The sequence below is a fragment of the Marmota flaviventris genome, chromosome 19 (assembly GCF_047511675.1).
Source record: "Marmota flaviventris isolate mMarFla1 chromosome 19, mMarFla1.hap1, whole genome shotgun sequence".
Classification (NCBI taxonomy): Eukaryota; Metazoa; Chordata; class Mammalia; order Rodentia; family Sciuridae; genus Marmota; species Marmota flaviventris.
In genome coordinates, this window is record NC_092516.1 from 35,083,394 (window position 1) to 35,102,069 (window position 18,676).

Below are 18,676 nucleotides of genomic sequence, written 5' to 3' on the forward strand. Positions count from 1 at the left end.
TTCAGTGCTCATTGTGTCAATGAATTCTCTCCCCTACTCCTCCCTTCTACCTTTGTCTGGTCAGCTCCTACTTAACATCTCCCCTTAGGCCTTTACCTGGTCTTCAAGCACTGTCCAGTCTCCTCCAGGAGATACAGTCCATGCCTTCTTGGTTTTTTGGCTAAATTAAGTGTAAACAGTGCAGTCCCCATCTTCTCCTCTAGGAGGCACTGCCCTAACTGCTGTGCTTGGTGCTGTCCTTGGTGCTGAAATGCTCACCCAGCAAACTAAGCACTTAGTGGACCAGCAAAGGTAAGATAGTGACACTGATAAGTATAACTAGAAGGAAATTATTTTAATAATCTCCCACTTCAACTTTTCAAATATATTATGTTTTCAGAACATTTTGGGGTCTGAGGTTCATATCCTCTGATAGGTGAGTTTGCATTTCTTTGATTAGCAGCATCGTCAAACACATTTTTCCAAGTTGGTTGACTTTTTGCACTTTCTCTGCTGTGATCTATCAGTTTCCTTCCTCCCATTTTTTCTTTCCAGGCCTTAGGGTTTTTCCTGTCGTTTTGACAAGTATTTTTTCAATATGCTTTTTGCCCTTAATTTTGGTGCACAAAATCAATCACAGAGAAATGTTTGATTCTTCTGTAGTTAAATCTGTTGGTATTTTTCTTTATGATTCCTTTCATTACATTTTGTTTGGGTATTTTGACACTATTATGCATAAAATAAATGTCATCACCGATTTTTGCATTGTTTTTAAATTTTAATTTCAAAAATTTAACTCTTTAGTTTATTTGGAATTTAGATGTTATATATATTTTGGCATGATCTTTTCCTTTCTTCCAAAGGACCCATTTTCCATTTATCGACTAATCTACTTGTTTATGATGTTTCCCTTTTTGCATATTAAGGTGACATGTTTTTTTAAATGTTTGGGGTTTGTTTGATTCCATTGACTCATTTATTTTCCTGCTAATTTTATAGTATTTTAATTCTTTTGGTTCCAAATATATTTTCAAAGCTGATAAAGCAAGTCCCCTAATCTTTTTAGAATTTATTACTTCTGGTCCCTATTTATTTGTCTAGAAAAAAGTGGAATTATTTTATTAAGTTTTAAAAATAGTCCCCTAGGGTTTTTATTTGAGTTCAGCCTGTGATGAGTTTTATGAGAACTGACTTCAGATAATTCTCTCTTTCCATCCAGAACATAGTATCTATCCCATTTATTCAGTTCTTCCTTATTTTGCTTAGGGAAGTTTGCAAATTCAGACCCACAGGCTCCATATTTTTTGTTACGGTTGTCCTAAGATTTTGTGTCACAGCTGTTTTAAATGGATTTTCCCCCTTTCATCATCTAACTACTTATTGGATTATAGGAAAGCTATTGATGTTTAGATGTTAGTTTTCCATTCAGCCACTTTCCATATTCTTTTATTATTCTAAGGATTTTTCTAATGATCCTCTTGGTTTTCAAGGTAGACAATTGTCCTCTCTAAATAACAAAAATTTATTGTTTCCTTTTTGTTTTCCATATCTTACTGGATTGTGAGAATAATTTTAAATTATAATTAGTATGGTAATATGTCTTGTTTTTTCCCTGATGTCAGTGGAATTGCTGGTAGGATTTTATTGTTTTGTATAATATTGATTTTTTTTTTGGTTATTTATTGAGGTACACTTTGCATAGAGAAAAAATGCAGAGATCTTAAGTGAGTCTTGAGAAATATATATACCCATGTAGTCCACACCTCAAGCCAGATATATCATTTTTAATCTTCCAGAATGTTCCTGTGTTCCTGTCCAGTACCTTTCCTCCTTCAGAAGCAAGTACTTTCATCATGGGGTAGTTTTGCCTACTTTTGAACTTCGTTTTATAAGCAAATATGATATTGATTCAAAAGTGTGATTTTTCCAGCACATAACACATTCTTTCATTCCTTATTCTTAGGATTTTAAAAATTGTATAGGGAAATTTCTTACTTCTAAGCAAATTATTCTTAAAATAACTTGGTATTGAACTTGAAAGTACCCCATAATTCACTCAGGAGAATTTATATGTGACTATTCTTCAGGACCCCAACTGCAACATGAGCTCCCCAGGCCCTCCCTGCCCCACAAGACAAGTTGATGCTTTGAGGAACTCTTGTCTCCATCCATGGTTCAAGGCTCCCAGGCCTCATACCTGAAATCAATGTGTTTTTCCTTAACTCAGAAAGAAACACTGTCTTCTGTAAATTGGGAGAAAGAATGTCAAATGGGGACTAGAAATGTAGCTCAGTGGTAGAGTGCCTGGCCAGCAAGTAGGAGGCCCTGCATTCAATTCCCAGCACTGCAAAATAAATAATAATACAAAAGAAATAAAGTGAAATGGGAAGAAGTTTCCCACATCCTTTGTCACTTCCTGTCACTCATGTATAGCTTTGTAGGACAGATTTCTCTTCTGCTGAGAGAATCTTGTTCTTCTAGAGAAAAGAGGAGCTCCCCTTTGACACTCCACTATCCAACATGTTTCTTTTTGCCTTGGTTGTCACAAAGCCCAAAGCTTAACTGAAACCTAACTGAAGCACCAAAGGAATGGGGTGCATATAACATCTTTGACTTCTCCTTTATGATTTTGTATTATTTTTATTTATTTTCATGTTGCCATCCAGTGTTGTGTATGCTTTCGTTTTAGAAGACCTTTAAGTCCTATTTAAAAGCAGGAGATCTCTTTCTCTCTCTCTGCACACACACACACACACACACACACACACACACACACACGCATGCAGAGAGAGAGAGAGAGAGAGGTATTACATAAACATTCTTCCAGGAAAGCCCTGGAGCTATCTATTTTTTTCCTCCCCATCATTTTGCAATATGAACCCCAGCAGCTTCAGTAAATCTGCAAATTATATAGTCACTCCTGTCTGACAGTATTAAACACAGGAAGATGCCTGGACAGAACATAAAGTCAATTAGGGAGGCAGAGAAGAACACTCCCAAAATTAAATAACAGATCCAAGAACACAAGAGATGGCCTAATTTGGTACACAAAGAGTTGCTATGGGACAGGGCTCCTCAAGGAGGGGCAGTCACTGTGGGCCAGAAAGGTCAAGGAGGCTATCCTTGGAAGAAGGCCTTGAGCTAAATATGGGAGTGGGTAGGATTTGTGTGCATGCCGTCCTCACAGGAGAGATCCAAGACTGCAGAGGCTTGAATGCTGCTGTATAGCATGATGGGTATCCAGGACATTCCCAGGCAAATGAATTTGTAGAAACAGAAGGTTCTTAGGGGCAGGAAAAGCTTAAGGTATGGCTGAAATTAATTGCTTTAAAAAAATTCCATGTAATAATATATTTTAAAGTACAAAGTAATACATGCTGATTGCAGCTAAACAAGTGTTACCAGATGTATAAAGGAAGAGTTTCTTATCTGCCTCTACCACAAGGAACTGTTGCCTGCAGCCTAGTGTATACCCTTCCATGATGAAATGGAGACCTGCAAGGAATACCAAGAGCTCAGAGAATGCCAGGCCGCAATCTTACACAACAGAGAGCCATATAACCCATAAGCAGGGGAATGTATGTGAAAATTAGTTTTTAGCAAAATTCACCTTGAAGTAGGAATAAAGAAAACTATAAATCTCAAGGCTGGGGTTAGGGGGCAGTTGCCAAGGGACATGCCAGACAGCCCGTCATTCCTAAATGGCTGATTGCCTTTCTCTGAAAGGAGGAGGCCAAAGACAGCTGGGAACCCCAGTCCTGGTCCTGAGAAGCAGGAACATTCTAGCACTCACTGTGGTCTCCTCTGCACCCACCCATTTTGGCTTGGTTCTGCCAGCTACTAAGTTAAAATTGGCTTCAGGAGACCATTTTCTGAGACTCAATGCCTCTCCTGATCCCATCCCCGGCATCTTTGGGGGAGAGATCTCTTCCTTCACAAAGAGAATTTCTAAGCTATGTGGCTCAATCCTTTCTTCTAATGCCACAGGTGTCTTTTCATGTACAGACCCGTCGCTGTCTTGCACACTGTGCGCCATGAGCTCATTTGCTCTGGTATGAAAGCCGTTCCCAACTGTCACCGCACAATATGTTAAACATCTTGATCCACGTTTGCTATTATGTACTTAAAAGCTGATGGGCTTTGTGCTGTTTTGCTTGCCAAAGCGGCAGAGACTTTGTTCTCTGTGCTTTTCAATGATGTCTTTGAAATCTATCTCACATAGGTATTTTTCTAATAGCCTCAGAGTTGTTAGAGAGTATTTTATGTTTTAGCTCATTTTCCTTTGGGCTTTTGCATATGGAGCCTCACATTAATAGCATTTACTCCCATTTAAAATGCAGCCTGGGAGACAGGGCTTGTCACAGGTGTTCATGAAGGAATGCCATTGTGGTGATATGGTCCCAGAACAGGACTGGGGTGGGCTTCCAGGTTCACTCTGCAATTAGCTCCCTGCTCTCAGGCAAGATGAGGAGGGGGTGGAGGCCCAATGCGGACCCCATGTCCTCGATTGGTCCCTCATCTCATTTCCTGGACTGCTCTGCCCAAGCCTGTCCTGCAGTTAGACAGTACTTCCTAAATGAGAATGCCTGTTGTGACAGCTAGGTATAGAATTCAGAGTGGCTAGGACTGTGGTCCCTAAGTCTGGGCCAGCTTCCATCCAGACATAGCCACCTGCTCCACACATAGTCTGCTAGCCATGGTTAGACCACCACCGCCCCGCTGTAGGGGTTCACCAGCACTAACCCAGGCTGAACTCCCTTGAGCTTCTGGATTGTCCAGTCTCCTTTCCAATTCTCTGAAGGGACCTGCTTCTCCTGCACATCAGCCCCCACCCTGGCCAGGGGCCTGTGTCTCCTCATGGATCAAGCCCAAGCCTTTGGTGGCCACCTTTGGGGTCTTGACCTACATCTCTGGAGGCTACAGTCCCTCAGATAAGAATAGCGAAAAGCCCTGAACCTGTTCCTAGTCACTTTGGCTACATCCCTTGATTGCAGGTTTGACTACCTAAATACCTTAGTTCTTAATTCTTAACATTTAAGGCAGACTTGGTACATTTTAACTGAACCATGTAGATTTTCTTGAGGCATATATAGCAGAGAGGCCTTCTCAAAGCAAAGGACATCAAACTGCATTTCAACTGTCTACTTTCAGGGTCTTATTTTGGGTGGAAAATACCCATCTGTTTCCTACTCCCCCTCCCTGTCCATGAAGCCCCCATCTAGCCTAAGTTCCTTTTTTCTCTGGCATCCTCAGCTAAGTATGGCCTGGTCTTCCTGTAGCCTCAGTCTCATTTCCCAGGGTTGCCATGAGCAGTTCTGTGGCCCAACTCTCTTTCAAAATCATGTTTGTGTTCTCGCATTTCATGTATGTCTAGATACTTTATAGTGTCTCTCCATGTGGGGACCCTCACAGTGCTCTTGCAAGAGACAGCCCATTCTACATGTCATATTTTCCAGCTCAAACTAGAATTCCACAGTGCCACTAAAAATCACGTTTCTTTCCTTCCTGTAATAGCCTTAAACCAGAGTCTTGAAGAAAGATCTCATTTAATCTCTATGGCAGGGGCTATTCTTTGTGCTTTGCTTTAAATGCTCAGCCAAGCTATGATCAGGCTGAGAGCAGCTTCCTTAGCTGGGGGTACTGTGTGCATTCCTTTTCATGTGACAGGAAATAGGCTCTTTAATGTGGAGGAGCAAGGCCTGTTCATCCACCAGACTACCCTTGACAGCTCTTTGGGGTAAACATTAAATGTGGATTGGAATCTCTGAAAAGCTTAAAGGTAATTAGTCAAAGTCCTTGAACAACCACAAGAATGCTTTATAGAAGCAGCTGCGGTGTGTGCTTGTGCTAGTTTCATTCCATGTCTTCTGAGACTCTATTTTCTGATTTTCATTAATGAACTTGTTTTACTATTTTGTGGTACAGGTAATGTACACATATATACAGACATATACATACATACAAGTATATATATAATATACACACATAATAACTTTATGTATATTTTGGTAATACATAAAATGGTAAGATTTACCATTCTGTATTACTTTTATGATAAAAAATATGGTCAGGAAGATCAACAGGTTCTCAGGGGTGTAACCAGGCTTTCTATAGCTTATATAATTTTGGAACTCTTCATTAGAAAAATAACACAGCCTTGAAAGGACCTCTCCTGGGGCCCGAAGAAGGGCCAAAGGAGATGAAGGGCAAAAGTTCAAGAGTTCAGGGCCCCTCTGTTCACACTGCTTTGGAGCCAATGTGAGCCTCTTGCCAGGAGGGGGCCTGGAGACTATTGTGTGTAGCTCATGGAGGTCCCCACCCTTTGCTCCTGCAGACACTGAGGCTGAACTTGAGCCACATTTGAGAGCCCTGACTCCTGGATGTCTCTCAGCCTCCAGCTGCTGTGTCCCTGGGCATACACATGTGGATTCAAATGCTCATAAGTGTGTTCTCTGAGCATCGTATACACACCCACACACACACACACACACCACACCACACCGCACACACACACATATCTCTGTTCTCTCTTGCAAAGCACTCAGAATCTTCCAGTTCAGGTTGTACTCAAAGCTTCATAACTTGATCCTCTCCTGCCTAGCTCTAGACCAACTGGTTCACTGGTAGGCCTTCCTTTTTTTTTTTTCTTATTAAACTTTTAAAGAGTTTTGGGTTTACAGAATTATTTCAAAGATAGAGTCCCTGCGCATCCAGTTTCCCTTACACCAAGCATCTTGCTTCAGTGTGGCAGGTTTCTATCAAACCCATCATTTCACTGCTGTTAACGCAGCCCTGGAAGTCCTCCCTTTCCCCTTGTTGTCAATTTTCTAGCCTAGGATCCCTTCCAGATCCCACAAGACACTTGGTCATCATGTCTTCTCAGGCTTCTCCTGGCAGGACACGTCCTCCTGCTCTCCTTGTTTATGATGACCTTGACAGTTGAGAGGACTGGCCCAAGGCTTTGTGGAAGAACACTGCTCCCTCCATTGGGATATATCTGATGTTTCTCTTGTGGTTAGAATGGGTTGAGGACAGGGGTAGAGTTCCATCCTCATCACATTCCTCCAGGGTGCACACTCTCAACCTGACTTATTGCCATTTATGCCTGATAAGCCTTTGAAATGTTGGAACATTTAGCTTAATTTGTGCCTAGAGTTAGACTCTCAGCAACACCTGTCTTGAGTGTGCAATATCATCTTAATAAATGTAGTGTCCTTATATTCAGTGTAGAGAGACAGCCTGGTGCACTGGCAGGGGGCCTCTGATTAGCATGAGGCCTCCTGCCTCAGTAACTCTGTTGGAGCCGCGGGAGCATCTCTGACCAAGCCCTGAACTCACTAGCTTTCAATCTGAGGCAATAAATAGGCACAAGGCAGATCTGGCCAGTGTATGGAGGGTTTCTACCAAGGTGCATCAATAGCAGGTGGGGAGCCCATGCTTCCTCTCCTATGAGGATGGACACGACTATCTCAAGGCTACTGTGCAGTCTGTGGCACCAAAAAAAAAAAAAGCCATCATCAGTGCTGAGAACACGACGGGTGTTGAACCTCTACTAGGCGTCAGACACTCTTCCAGCTGCTGGGGAGTGAGCAGGGAATAGCATAGGTCCCAGGAGCCCATCTGGTGAGTAGAACTTATTCTTACCACCCAATATTTATATTTCAGGAGATAGAACATCAGACAGTGGTAGCAAAATAGAAATGAAGTGGGAATTATAAGAAGAATTTTGCCCCTTAATTCTTCCACTTAACTCTGGGACCTGAGGGAAGTGGCCTTGTTTTAATGCAGGAATATTCATTCTCTTTCATGTAAAAACACAAGGTACACATTAACCAAGTCCCATTTTTTATTTACCAAATAGACAATTAAAGATGATAATCAATGCTCAGGACTCCCAATGTTGTGACAGAACAGTCTATTTCCAAAAACCTTTTCTTTAAAACTGTACTAAATAGACACAGAAGTATGACTTCAACTTCAGCAACCGTTAACACTTTAGCACGTTTCATATATTTCCTGCCTTTTTTTTTTGCTAGAGTATTTTAAAGAAAATTCCAGAAATTATGCCACTTCATCCCTCTTGACTCAGTAAACATCTTTTAAAAAGAAAGGAGAAAGGGGGCATCACACCAGTGGAACTGATTAGTAAACTTTGTGTCACCTAATAGTCTATACATTTTCCCTTTTCTAGAAGAGGTCTGTTTGTTTGTTTGTTTGTCACTCAATTGGCTCAAATAAGGTTCCAAACCAGGTCCATACATTCTGGTTGTTTCACTCTTAATGTCTTGGAATCAACCAAAGCCTCCAGCCTTCTCCACCTCTCCTCCCTTGCCTGGGCAGGAGCCATGACATTTGTCCTGAAAGTGTCCCACATCCTGGATTTGGGTCATAGTTGAATTGATCCTTGCATCTTCTTTATTTCCTGGAGACAGATTTGATTCACATTCTTGGTTTTGTTTGTTTTCTTGTATAGTGTGTTAGCACGTGTGTGCTTCTGTGTGCCTCAGGTGTTGCTGGCTTTGTTTTTTATAAAGTATGTTACTGTGTGATACACATATGTGAGTGCTTCAGGTGCAGCTGTGGCCTTCCATTGCAGGGACATGAGGCCCAGCTGCTCTACTTCTCGCACTATTAGGGTTGAGCCATTTGTCTAGGTACTGACCACCTGCAGAATTTGGGAGAAGTAATTTAAGGTTTCTATGAGTCTTGGTTTTCTTTCTTTTTTAAAGCTTAGTATATTTCATATATATATATATATATATATATACACACACACACATATATATTTATTTTTTAGTTTTCGTTGGACACAACATCTTTGTTTGTATGTGGTGCTGAGGATTGAACCCGGGCTGCACGCATGCCAGGCGAGCGCGCTACCACTTGAGCCACATCCCCAGCCCAAGTCTTGGTTTTCTTGATTACAAAAGACGCAATGAAATCTCCCCCAAAATAGGGTCCAGGGGCTGCAGGTGGGGAGACACCCTCAGACTGAACATAGCCATGCAAATATCCACACTAATAGTGACAGGGATTTAATTGCCTTTTGGCAATTAAGAGAAAATTTTCTTCAAAAAACATTTTCCTTCCTGAGGTACCATTAATTGAGGAAATGGTAATGTTCTTTGTATCGGAAAAAGCTTCTAGTACATTTCCAAAGATTGAAAACCATCAGTTTTTGAGCCAGCAGAGATAGCAGGGAGTGATTAAGTCCTTGTGGGCCCTGAACCCTGCACCCAAGAGGGATATGCACAGTGCTCTCTGTGGCAGAGGCTTGTTCTGCAGCCTGACTGGGGGAGTCTGAAATCCCCCAGCCCTGTGGATCAGAGAGGAATCCCTGAAGGGGAGGAAAGAGGCATTGCAACTTTTATGGGATGGTTCACTCATCAAAAGATTCTGCTGCTGCATTCCATCCCCTAAGACAAGCCTTGTGTTGGAGTCTCTGTGAGAACTGGCTGGAAGAGCCTTTTAAAAGGAGTCTTCCTGTTGATTGTCGGGAACAGACTTGCTATTTAAATTTTAACAGTTCTCAGCAAGCTTGCAATTGCAAAGCTTGTGAACAGACAAATCCTTCCCAAACCACTTTTTTTTTTTTTTTTGTTACAAATCAGAACGCCCATGAGATGGATAGGGTTCATTTGTATTAGTTTTCAGTCTAATCTCTCTTCCTGCCAGATCTTTTATCTTCTAGTGGGGAGGAAAAAGAATAAATAAAGAATTCTATAGATGTAACTGGAGGACTGAGCCGAGCCAGAGACAGAGGAGATTAATAGGCCCTGTTGTCAAATCAAACTGGGCAGCAGACCCTGTGACTCATGTTATGGACTTTCAAGAGCTGTTTACACTCTAGGTGAAGAAATGGCCAAGGGTTGAACAGGGCAGAGGCTTGGAAGGATGACACTGAGGGCATCTTAGTGTAGTTGTGTGTTGCTATAGCAGAATACCTGAGGCTGGTAATGTATAAACAAAAGAGGTTTGTTTGGTTTATGATTGTGGTATCTGGAAAGTCCAAACTGTGTAGTGCCAACCTCTGAGGAGGGCCCCCAGCTGTCATGTCACAACATGACAGAGAATTAAAATGCAAAGCCATGGGCTGGGGTTGTAGCTCAGTGGCGTAGCACTTGCCTTGCGTGCATGAGGCCCTGGGTTCGGTCCCCAGCACCACATAAAAATAAAGATATTGTGTCCATCTACAAATAAAAAATTTTAAAAAATAATAAAATGGAAAGCCGGTCCATGCAGAGAGACCAAGGTGAGGTGCCAACTCACTCTGTAATGACCTACACTTGAGGTAACCAGTTCAATCCTGCAAGACTGAGAACTCACTCCTGTAAGAGAATTAATCCCTCTGACAACCCCACTCCCCTCAAGGCACTGCCTCCCACTCGGCCACTCCAGGGACCAGCCTCGGTGATTTTTGTTGGGCACGACCTGATACAGACCAGGACAGGCAGCATCCCCAGGTCCTCTCCGCCCCCACCCCACCTTGTTCTGAAGAGTCACTTCAGCCAACTGATTACCACAGGTGTCCTTGCCTGTGTCCCTCTGTGAAACAGCTGTTACTCCCTGTGTCTGACTGAGCAGGTGAGCCGTCCACTGACAGACACCGCGAGATCAGAAGGAAGGAAGGGCTGGTGGAAGAGAGCCTCCTGCAGGAAGCAGACAGCACTCCCAATAGGACCAGTCCAGGAGGAGGTCTAGAGAATGTCTACAGAGATGTGAGCAGAGGGAGACCCAGGGCTGGTGGCCTCAGTCGGCTCCTCTTGGGTCAGAGACCAGGGGCTTGCAGAACTCAGAGAGAGGCTGTGCAGACCTGCCCCCTTGAGAAGAGCAGGCACCTGGGAAGGACAGGGACAGTGAAGGCCACCCTCTCAGTGAGGAAGGAAATGACCTGACTATGCTCTCTTGATCTCCCAGGGGAGACAAGAGGCAGGAGCAGACACAGTCCTGCACAAGTGTCCCTAGGCCAGGCCTCCTGCATGGTGTCCCAGTGTTCACTGTCTCATTTCATACTCAGAAGACCTTGGGATTTCATGTTACTTTATTTTCTCACCTGTTTTTGATTTTATTTGTGGTAAAGTACCCATAACAGAATATCCACAACCATTTTTTAAGAATACAGTTCAGTAGTATTCAGTACATTCACAATATTGTGTGCTCATCACCAACAGCCATTTCCAGAACTCTTTTCATGTTGCAGAAGTGAAACTCTGCACCCATAAACAATAATTCCCTATTCTCCCTCCCACAACCCCTTCTACTGTCTGTCTCTATGGATTGAGTACTGTAGGTACCTCATATCCGTGGAATCACACTGTATTCCTCTTTTTATGACTTATTTGACCCAGCATAATGTCCTTAGGGTCCATCTATGTTGTAGCATGTGTCAGAATTCCCTTCTTTTTTAAAGCTGAGTAATATTCCACTGTAGGTTAGACCACTTTCCGTGTTTATCCATTCATCCCTTGATGGATAGTTGGGTGATTTCCACCTCTTGTGCTACTGTGAACATGGGTTCCAAATACCTCTTTAATACCCTGTTGCAGTTCTTTGAGGTATATACTCAGAAGCGGGACCACTGGGTAAGATGGGAATGCTATTTCTAATTTTTTCAAGGAATCACCATACTATTTTACATTCCCACCAACAGTGTACAAGTTCTCACTGATGCTGTTATTTTCTGTTTGTATATCTGTTTGATAATAACCATCCTGGAGGGCATGGTGTGGTAGGTCGTTGCAGTTTTGATTTGTCCCCCATTTCTACAGAAGTTCACATGAAATCAAAGTCTAAGTGAAGAGCTCTGGCTAACCATGGTCTCCATGCTTTTCCCACATGTGCCAGTTCTTTAGAACGAAAACTCCTTCCGTGGAGGCCCCACCCCTGCCAGCTGCACGGGTTTCAGGGAAGGCCCTCTCACCTCTCGCCTTGACAAGTGGCTGCCTTTTTTAGGGAAGCCATCTAGAAGCCAGATCACCATGAAGTATTTGATGCTGACAGAGGCTCTCAGACTCCCTGAGCAAAAAGAGCAGTGGAGTGGGCTTTTCCATAGTTAATGTGGGTGCACACATCAGGTTTTTAAAGGAAACATAAAGAGAAGGGGATCCTCATCAACCGCCAATTACCGTGTCACTGGAAATCAAGAGCCAAGAGTACAGAATTGCCCAGCTGGTGGTGGAGACTGCATTCCCAGAAAGCCATTTTTGGAAGAAGCTTTATTTGAAATAATTAAAAAGATTCAATCTTTGTCGTCCAACTGGCATTGCACCTCAGAGCAGCTTAACTTGGTGCTGAGGAATCCGAGCTACAGGTTCTGAATTAGTGAGACACCTTCACGTGGCCTTTGGGACTTTCATTTTCATTTTGAGCAATTTGTGGCCACCTCTTGGTGACCTCTAAGGAACTAAAATGCCAGGTCTCCTTCCCATGAGCTCCACGCATACACTGTGAATCTGCACGGTCAGTCTTGAGGTTTCTGAAGGAGCCAATGTGATTTTTTTTTGGGGGGGGGCGGGGTTGGAGTTTACACACAGCAAGTGTTGTCTGCAATCTGAGCACAGCGCAGCACCATAGTGGAGTCATGTCTTTTTGACCAATGTGGATGAAAGGGAACTTAGCACCACTTTGGAAGAAGGAGAAAGACAGTTTAATTTCCAGAGGAATGTCCCAGCTCATATTTTACCTTGCTGATAACTTGAAAATGCCATCCAGGCATCACAGTGGCTCAGAATGGGAGCTGATGGTGGATATTCAAAGTCATTGTCAGGTCATTCCAGGGCATCACTCTACAAAACGATCGAGCAAGAAGCATGCTTAAACTCTGCAAAAACTCATGCAGGCATGGGATCCTGCAGAACCTTCTTGCAGGCGGGAGCCCATTTGGCTGACAGTCGCTCTTCCACACCTGCCGGAAAGCTGATTGGAAAGAGGCTCCAGACTAGCTCTGAATTCTGATGTCTCTCCAGCCAGAGCCACTCAGGGTGTGGCGTAATGGGCTGCCATGCTGCAGATGGGTTGCAAAACGCACAGCCCATCTGTCTTTATCATGCTCATTTCCTCTTTTATTAAAATGTTAATAAATATAGTTTTTATTTATCATTCAGTGACAAGTGCAGCTTCCTTTTCTGGGAGATAAATCTGCACTCTGTCTAACCATGTGAGCCCACAGAGAACTTTTTCTCATTACATCTTGAACCCAGGAATATTTTGGTTTCTTCTAAACCACCATGTGCAGGTTGAACAAAGGATGCCTTTACTTTTTGACAACAGCCCAGAGTAATGGGAAGCACACTAGATCTGGGCTGAGAAATCTGAGTTTCATGCCAGGCTCACTAGTTGCTAGCTGCATGACTGAGCCTTGGTTTCCATGTCTGTCGAATGGGGATAACAGCCCTCCTCTCCTAGTGCTGTCTTGGAAAGCAAATGAGATAATTTGTGAGAACATATTTGCATTCGCTTGTCATTCAGACATGTACTCATGTGGGTGTGAATCTGTTTTGCTCATTCTTTTAGACTCTCCATGGAAAGTGCATCTGTCAAACGTTGGCCCTGAGATGACAGGAATCACCGTGGGTGGCTTGACTCCAGCCCGCACCTATCAGTTCAGGGTGTGTGCAGTGAATCAAGTGGGCAAGGGCCAGTACAGCACAGAGACGAGCAGGTGAGTGGGGCCCTGCTCTCTGCACAGTGGCCAGGAACAGCAGGGCCTGAGAGTCAAACAGAGGCATCACAGGAGGTGGAGGCAATTAATTGATCATCCCTCAGGGATATTGGCAAAAGCATGAGCAGAAAAAATTATCACAAAGAGTGCAAACATGGCCATGTGTTGATCTAGCTGGGTTTCTCTTAATTGCTGGGAGGCAGTGTCTTGGATTTCTCCTGTGGTGCTCTGGGTGTGCCTGCATCGATGGCTCCTGATGGCACAGTCTTCTGTACCCAGGAGATTAAGAGCTCACCTGCTGGCTGTGTTTTCTGGGCCCTTTCATTTTTATTTTTCTTTTTTTCCCTTGGTACCAGGTATTGAGCCCAGGAGCACTTACCCACTGAACCACATTCCAGCCCTTTTCTATAAATATAGAGACAGGGTCTCCCTGAGTTGCTTAGGGCCTCACTAAGTTGCTGAGGCTGGCTTTGAACTTGGGATCCTCCTGCCTCAGCCTCCCAAGCCACTGGGATTCCAGGCAAACACCCCCATGCCTGGCTTTCAGAGTTCTTTCTCCCCACAATTGCCAGCAGAGTGTAGGCTGTGCCATGGGCTTGAGAGGTAAATATGTAGTAGTCATGCAGGAAGCTGAATGCTGCCAGTGTCTCTCAAGTGCTGTTCTCCTGAGCAGTGTCCTCACCCACACATTCCAGGAGGTCCATTTTGGAAGCCCTGCAATTGTAAGGGGACAAATGACTACATCCAATTTTAGGGTTCTCCCCTGTCCGCAAACCAACCCCAGTTCTATGACCTGGATTGTAGAATAGTGAGATTGAGATGGCTTTCAAAATGTGGGAGTTTTAGAGGAGAAATAAAAATAAAGCCAAAGAGACAATCCAGAAAAAGTGTTGGACGCTGAGTGTGAGTGGCTCACTCAGCTGGTGGTGGTTTAGGGAGCTGAGGCTCTGCAGCTCTTGACGGAGCAGGTGGGTCTTCCTGGCCGCCTGCCTAGTTGAGCTGCAGAGTGCTTAGGGTCATGACTACTCACAAAGTCCTTCAGCACAATTGCTGTGTGTTTTGTTCTTTTTAAAAAATAATTTAATTTTTAAGTTAGATGACATATTTATATGATTCAGAATTAAGTAAATATTTATGCAAATGTCTGTTTTCCACCCCTGCCCTTGTGTTCCACTTCACCTTTCTAAACCAGTAACCATGTAAATATTTCCCATACATTTTTCCAGATATTTAAATATGTATACACTTTACTAGTAAATACGAATTTACAATTCAGTCTCTTCCTTTCTACACAAATCAGAGCATGCCATACATATTATTCTGAAACCTTTTTCACTTCATAATCCATCTTTGGAAATCTTTCAATATCAGTTCATAAGAAGTACCCTCATTTTTTTTTCACAGCGACATAGTATCCTGTTGTAACACTGTACCATACTCTATCTAACAAATCCCCAACTGATGGATGTTTAGGTTGCCACCAGTTTGGTGGTACAGCACACAGTATTACAAAAATAACTAGTGTTGATGGTTAAATTGCCCAGCTCTAAGAGGCACCAAATGACACCTGCAACAGCAGTGTGCAACAGAGCCCATCCCTCTTCCTTGACACACAGTATATTTTTACATTTATGTTTTTTCCTAATCTACTAGTAAAAATGGTATCTCATTTTAGTTTGAACTTGTGTTTATCTTAGTAAGAGTGAAGTTGACTAGTCATGTGTTTAAGAGCTACTTATACTTCTTTTTGCTGTGAACTCTTTACATTCTTTGCCCAGTTTTCTTCTGGATGATTGGTCTTGTTCTTATTGAACTGTAAGAGCTCTTAAAATACCAGGGACACTAAACCTTGGCTGTGAAATGAGTTGTGAACAATTTGCCCTCAATTTTCCATTTGTCTTTTGACTTTTTGCAATTAGCTTCTGTCAACCAAAGATTTTTACGAAATTTATTTATTTATAAATATTAAGTCATATTAATTGAACAGATTAGTGGGCTTTCTGTGATGTTCCCATACATGCATTTATTGATTTTTACCAAGAGGAAGGCTCCAAGTTTGGCTGACAAGGGTCATATGTTTCTGGCACTCATCTCCCTCTCTCCTACCCATCCTTTATTTTTAGGCTGATGTTACCTGAAGAACCACCCAGTGCTCCCCCAAAAAACATTGTGGCCAGTGGGCGAACCAACCAGTCCATCATGGTGCAGTGGCAGCCACCCCCAGAAACTGAGCATAATGGGGTGCTACGCGGGTACATCCTCAGGCAAGTAGCCAGTGATTTCTATATGGTCCCTAGCAAGAGTCAGGTGTCTATTCCTCTAAATGTCTGTAGGAGACAATCAGTAGTGCAGGCTCTCAGGTCAGGTGTCAGATGCTATGGAGTGGTGGAGACTGTGGCAAACTGGAGAGCACATGCTAATGTGGGCACCTTGCAGAGAACTCCCACGTGTGTCCACCTGCAGAGTCTGCACAAAGACTGGCATTGGTGGTTGCATTTGGCAGGAGATTGGAGGGGACATCTTGGGTAAGGGAGCAATGTTGCTATTCATTGTAAACCTTTTAATTCCTTTAACACTTTCACTAGATCCATGTATTGTTAAGCATAATCACTTAAATTAATACTAATTAATGTGATTTAGTTATTATCCAATGGTTACCACATGAGCATGTTGCTCAGTTTTGCCAGATTTTCTAGGAGTTCAAGAAAATTCCAATACCTGGCCTTTTACATACAACCTCCCAGTGTTCAGGAGTTACATACAACCTCCCGGTTCAGGAGTTCAATAGAGCAGGCCAGATGTCCACATCCGTGGGCCAGATGTAACCAAAGGGTGCCAGTTTTCTATCTCTGCCTTAGAAGAGCCAGTGAGGCTTCTAAAAATATTGAAAGAACCATATGTGTATGTGGTTGTGGTCAGGAGGAGAAATGTCCTCTGCCAAACTCCCACTACTTTAAAAGCTGCACCAAGTGTGTCTACTGCAGTGGTTTGTCGACCTAGCAAGAAGAAGAGATAAAGCAGAGCCTAAGGGTAACTATTGAATCTCTAGTCGGCTGTCTGCTCTGGATGTATTATTGGCTTTATATGGGCAAGAACGATGGGGATCCGTTATTCCCTTCCTCCAGATGCCTACACTGGGCTCCTGTGGAGTTACGATCAGTAAATGCTTGGTTAACAAAGCTCTTAACTGAACACATTTGACTTCTTATGTAAATGTAAGAAATTATGATGGCATTGCTCTTTAACTGCATTGTCTGTGTATCTAAAGGACCCCCCATTCCTATATGCATGTCCAGAATCATGCACTCCTTGGGTAACAGCATCTGTCTCCACATGGGTAATATCTGTCTGTCACAACCAATTTCCTGCCACTCAAGCCTGTGGGTTCTCCTTGTCTCCTGAAGGGTTTAAATGGCCCATTCTGGGGAGCAGGAAGGCTCCTGTGTCTCTGTGCCCCCGCCTGTCCTTCCCCGTGTAAAGAAGGTCAAGGAGACTGAGAGTTGTCCTGGTAGGCGAGGCCTGTGGGCTCTGTCCTGATGCCCCTGGGACCCATCCTATTCACTTGACCTCCTCCCACAGCCTTGCTGCTTCCAGGCTGAGGCCATCTGTCCCCTCCTGCCGCTTGCTCCAGCGTTGGCCATAGCCTCTTGTTCCACGAATGGAAATAATTGGCCTGCCCGGCCCGGCCACCCCTCCCGCTTGTCCTCCTGCAGCCCCTGCCATTTTCAGCAGGGAGTGAGGAAAAGTTTCCTCGGGCAGTAGCCGTCAAGTAAAGGCTTCAATAGTCATCTCACAGAACCAGGCTCGGGGCGCAGACTTTCCTAATAACATCTCTCTGATGTTGCAAGGCCACATCAGGGACTGCACATTTCTCTATTTCGTGGGATTACTGCTGTTAAAAGGATTTTCTGTGATGGTGTCAGTAAGTTGAGTGCTGGAGAAGAGGGCATCTGTATTTGTTGGGGCTTAAATCAAGAAAGCCTTAAAATGAGGGCGCACTACCCAAGGCCTATGAATATCAAAGTTTTCAGAAATTAAATACCCATGCCAAAATGAATTTGCTTGGAAACATTTCCAAATAATCCTCTGGTCTGCAAATCAGCTCTGTGTTTGCAAGCGTGTATCCTCCAGGGCATAGTCTCTGTGTCAGATTTGAGGCACAATACAGGGAAGAGCAAATGGAAATAAATCACCTCCGTGGCTCTGGCCATAAGAAGTAGTTAGGATGCGTGTGCAGTAATAAAATATTTATAATAATGGGCAGGGTGTTTCTCTGAGAGGAGCATAGGGTTATGTCCTTTAAAAATGTTCTCTGTTTATTTCTGTATAAAAAATCATCTTGTTCTGGCTCAGCATGTCTCCTGGGCAACATGGCCAACCAGCAAGAGTAGGATGCCTGCATTCCCCTTATTAATCGCGACCTTCTTAGACATCCTGTGAATGTTACAAAAGCACCCTCAGCTGCCAGTCAGAGTGGACCAACCTGCCCATTCCAGTAGGGAGCATAGCCGGTTTGGAAGAAGTGAATTCTGCAATTCCTTTTGCACAACTGTACTGAGTGAGTGGCTTAGGAGAATACGGGTGGTTCATAATTCAGAGTTATCTCCCACACTCTCCTCAGTAGAAGAGCAATGTTTAAAACAAAATTGGGGTGCTTTATACTTCACATCTCCTTCACATTCATCATTCCACTCGATTCTTGCAAGAACCTACGAAATGCTTTTATTAAAAATTCCCATCGGAGAGTGGTGGAAAAAAGGCTACAGGAAGATACCTAAGGTCACCGGGCACATCATGGCTGAACAGGTCCTCACCTGTGTCTTCTGATGCTGATTTCTTTGCTTTTGCCTGGCGTGTGCAGCATGTGGTGATGGGTCCACATGAGCAAGTCATTCCTGAGGGGTAAGCTCACCACATCACACTGGCTGCAAGTACCATTCACATGCCTGGGCCATTCCCATGTGTGATATGGAAGTGGAGCCAATTTTTACCCTTTTTCAAATGGCTAATTGTCTCAGTACCATTTATTTTAAAAGT

General features: G+C 43.5%; 1 protein-coding gene across 1 annotated transcript in view; it reads left to right on the forward strand.

The window, feature by feature from the left end:
* Sdk1 (sidekick cell adhesion molecule 1) overlaps positions 1 to 18,676 on the forward strand; it is an 886,283-nt gene that overhangs the window by 680,679 nt on the left and 186,928 nt on the right. Inside the window, exons 15-16 of the mRNA XM_027956222.2 lie at positions 13,492 to 13,639; positions 15,763 to 15,903. Of these exons, the coding sequence (XP_027812023.2) occupies positions 13,492 to 13,639; positions 15,763 to 15,903 (289 nt within the window). The remainder of the gene's footprint in view (positions 1 to 13,491; positions 13,640 to 15,762; positions 15,904 to 18,676) is intronic.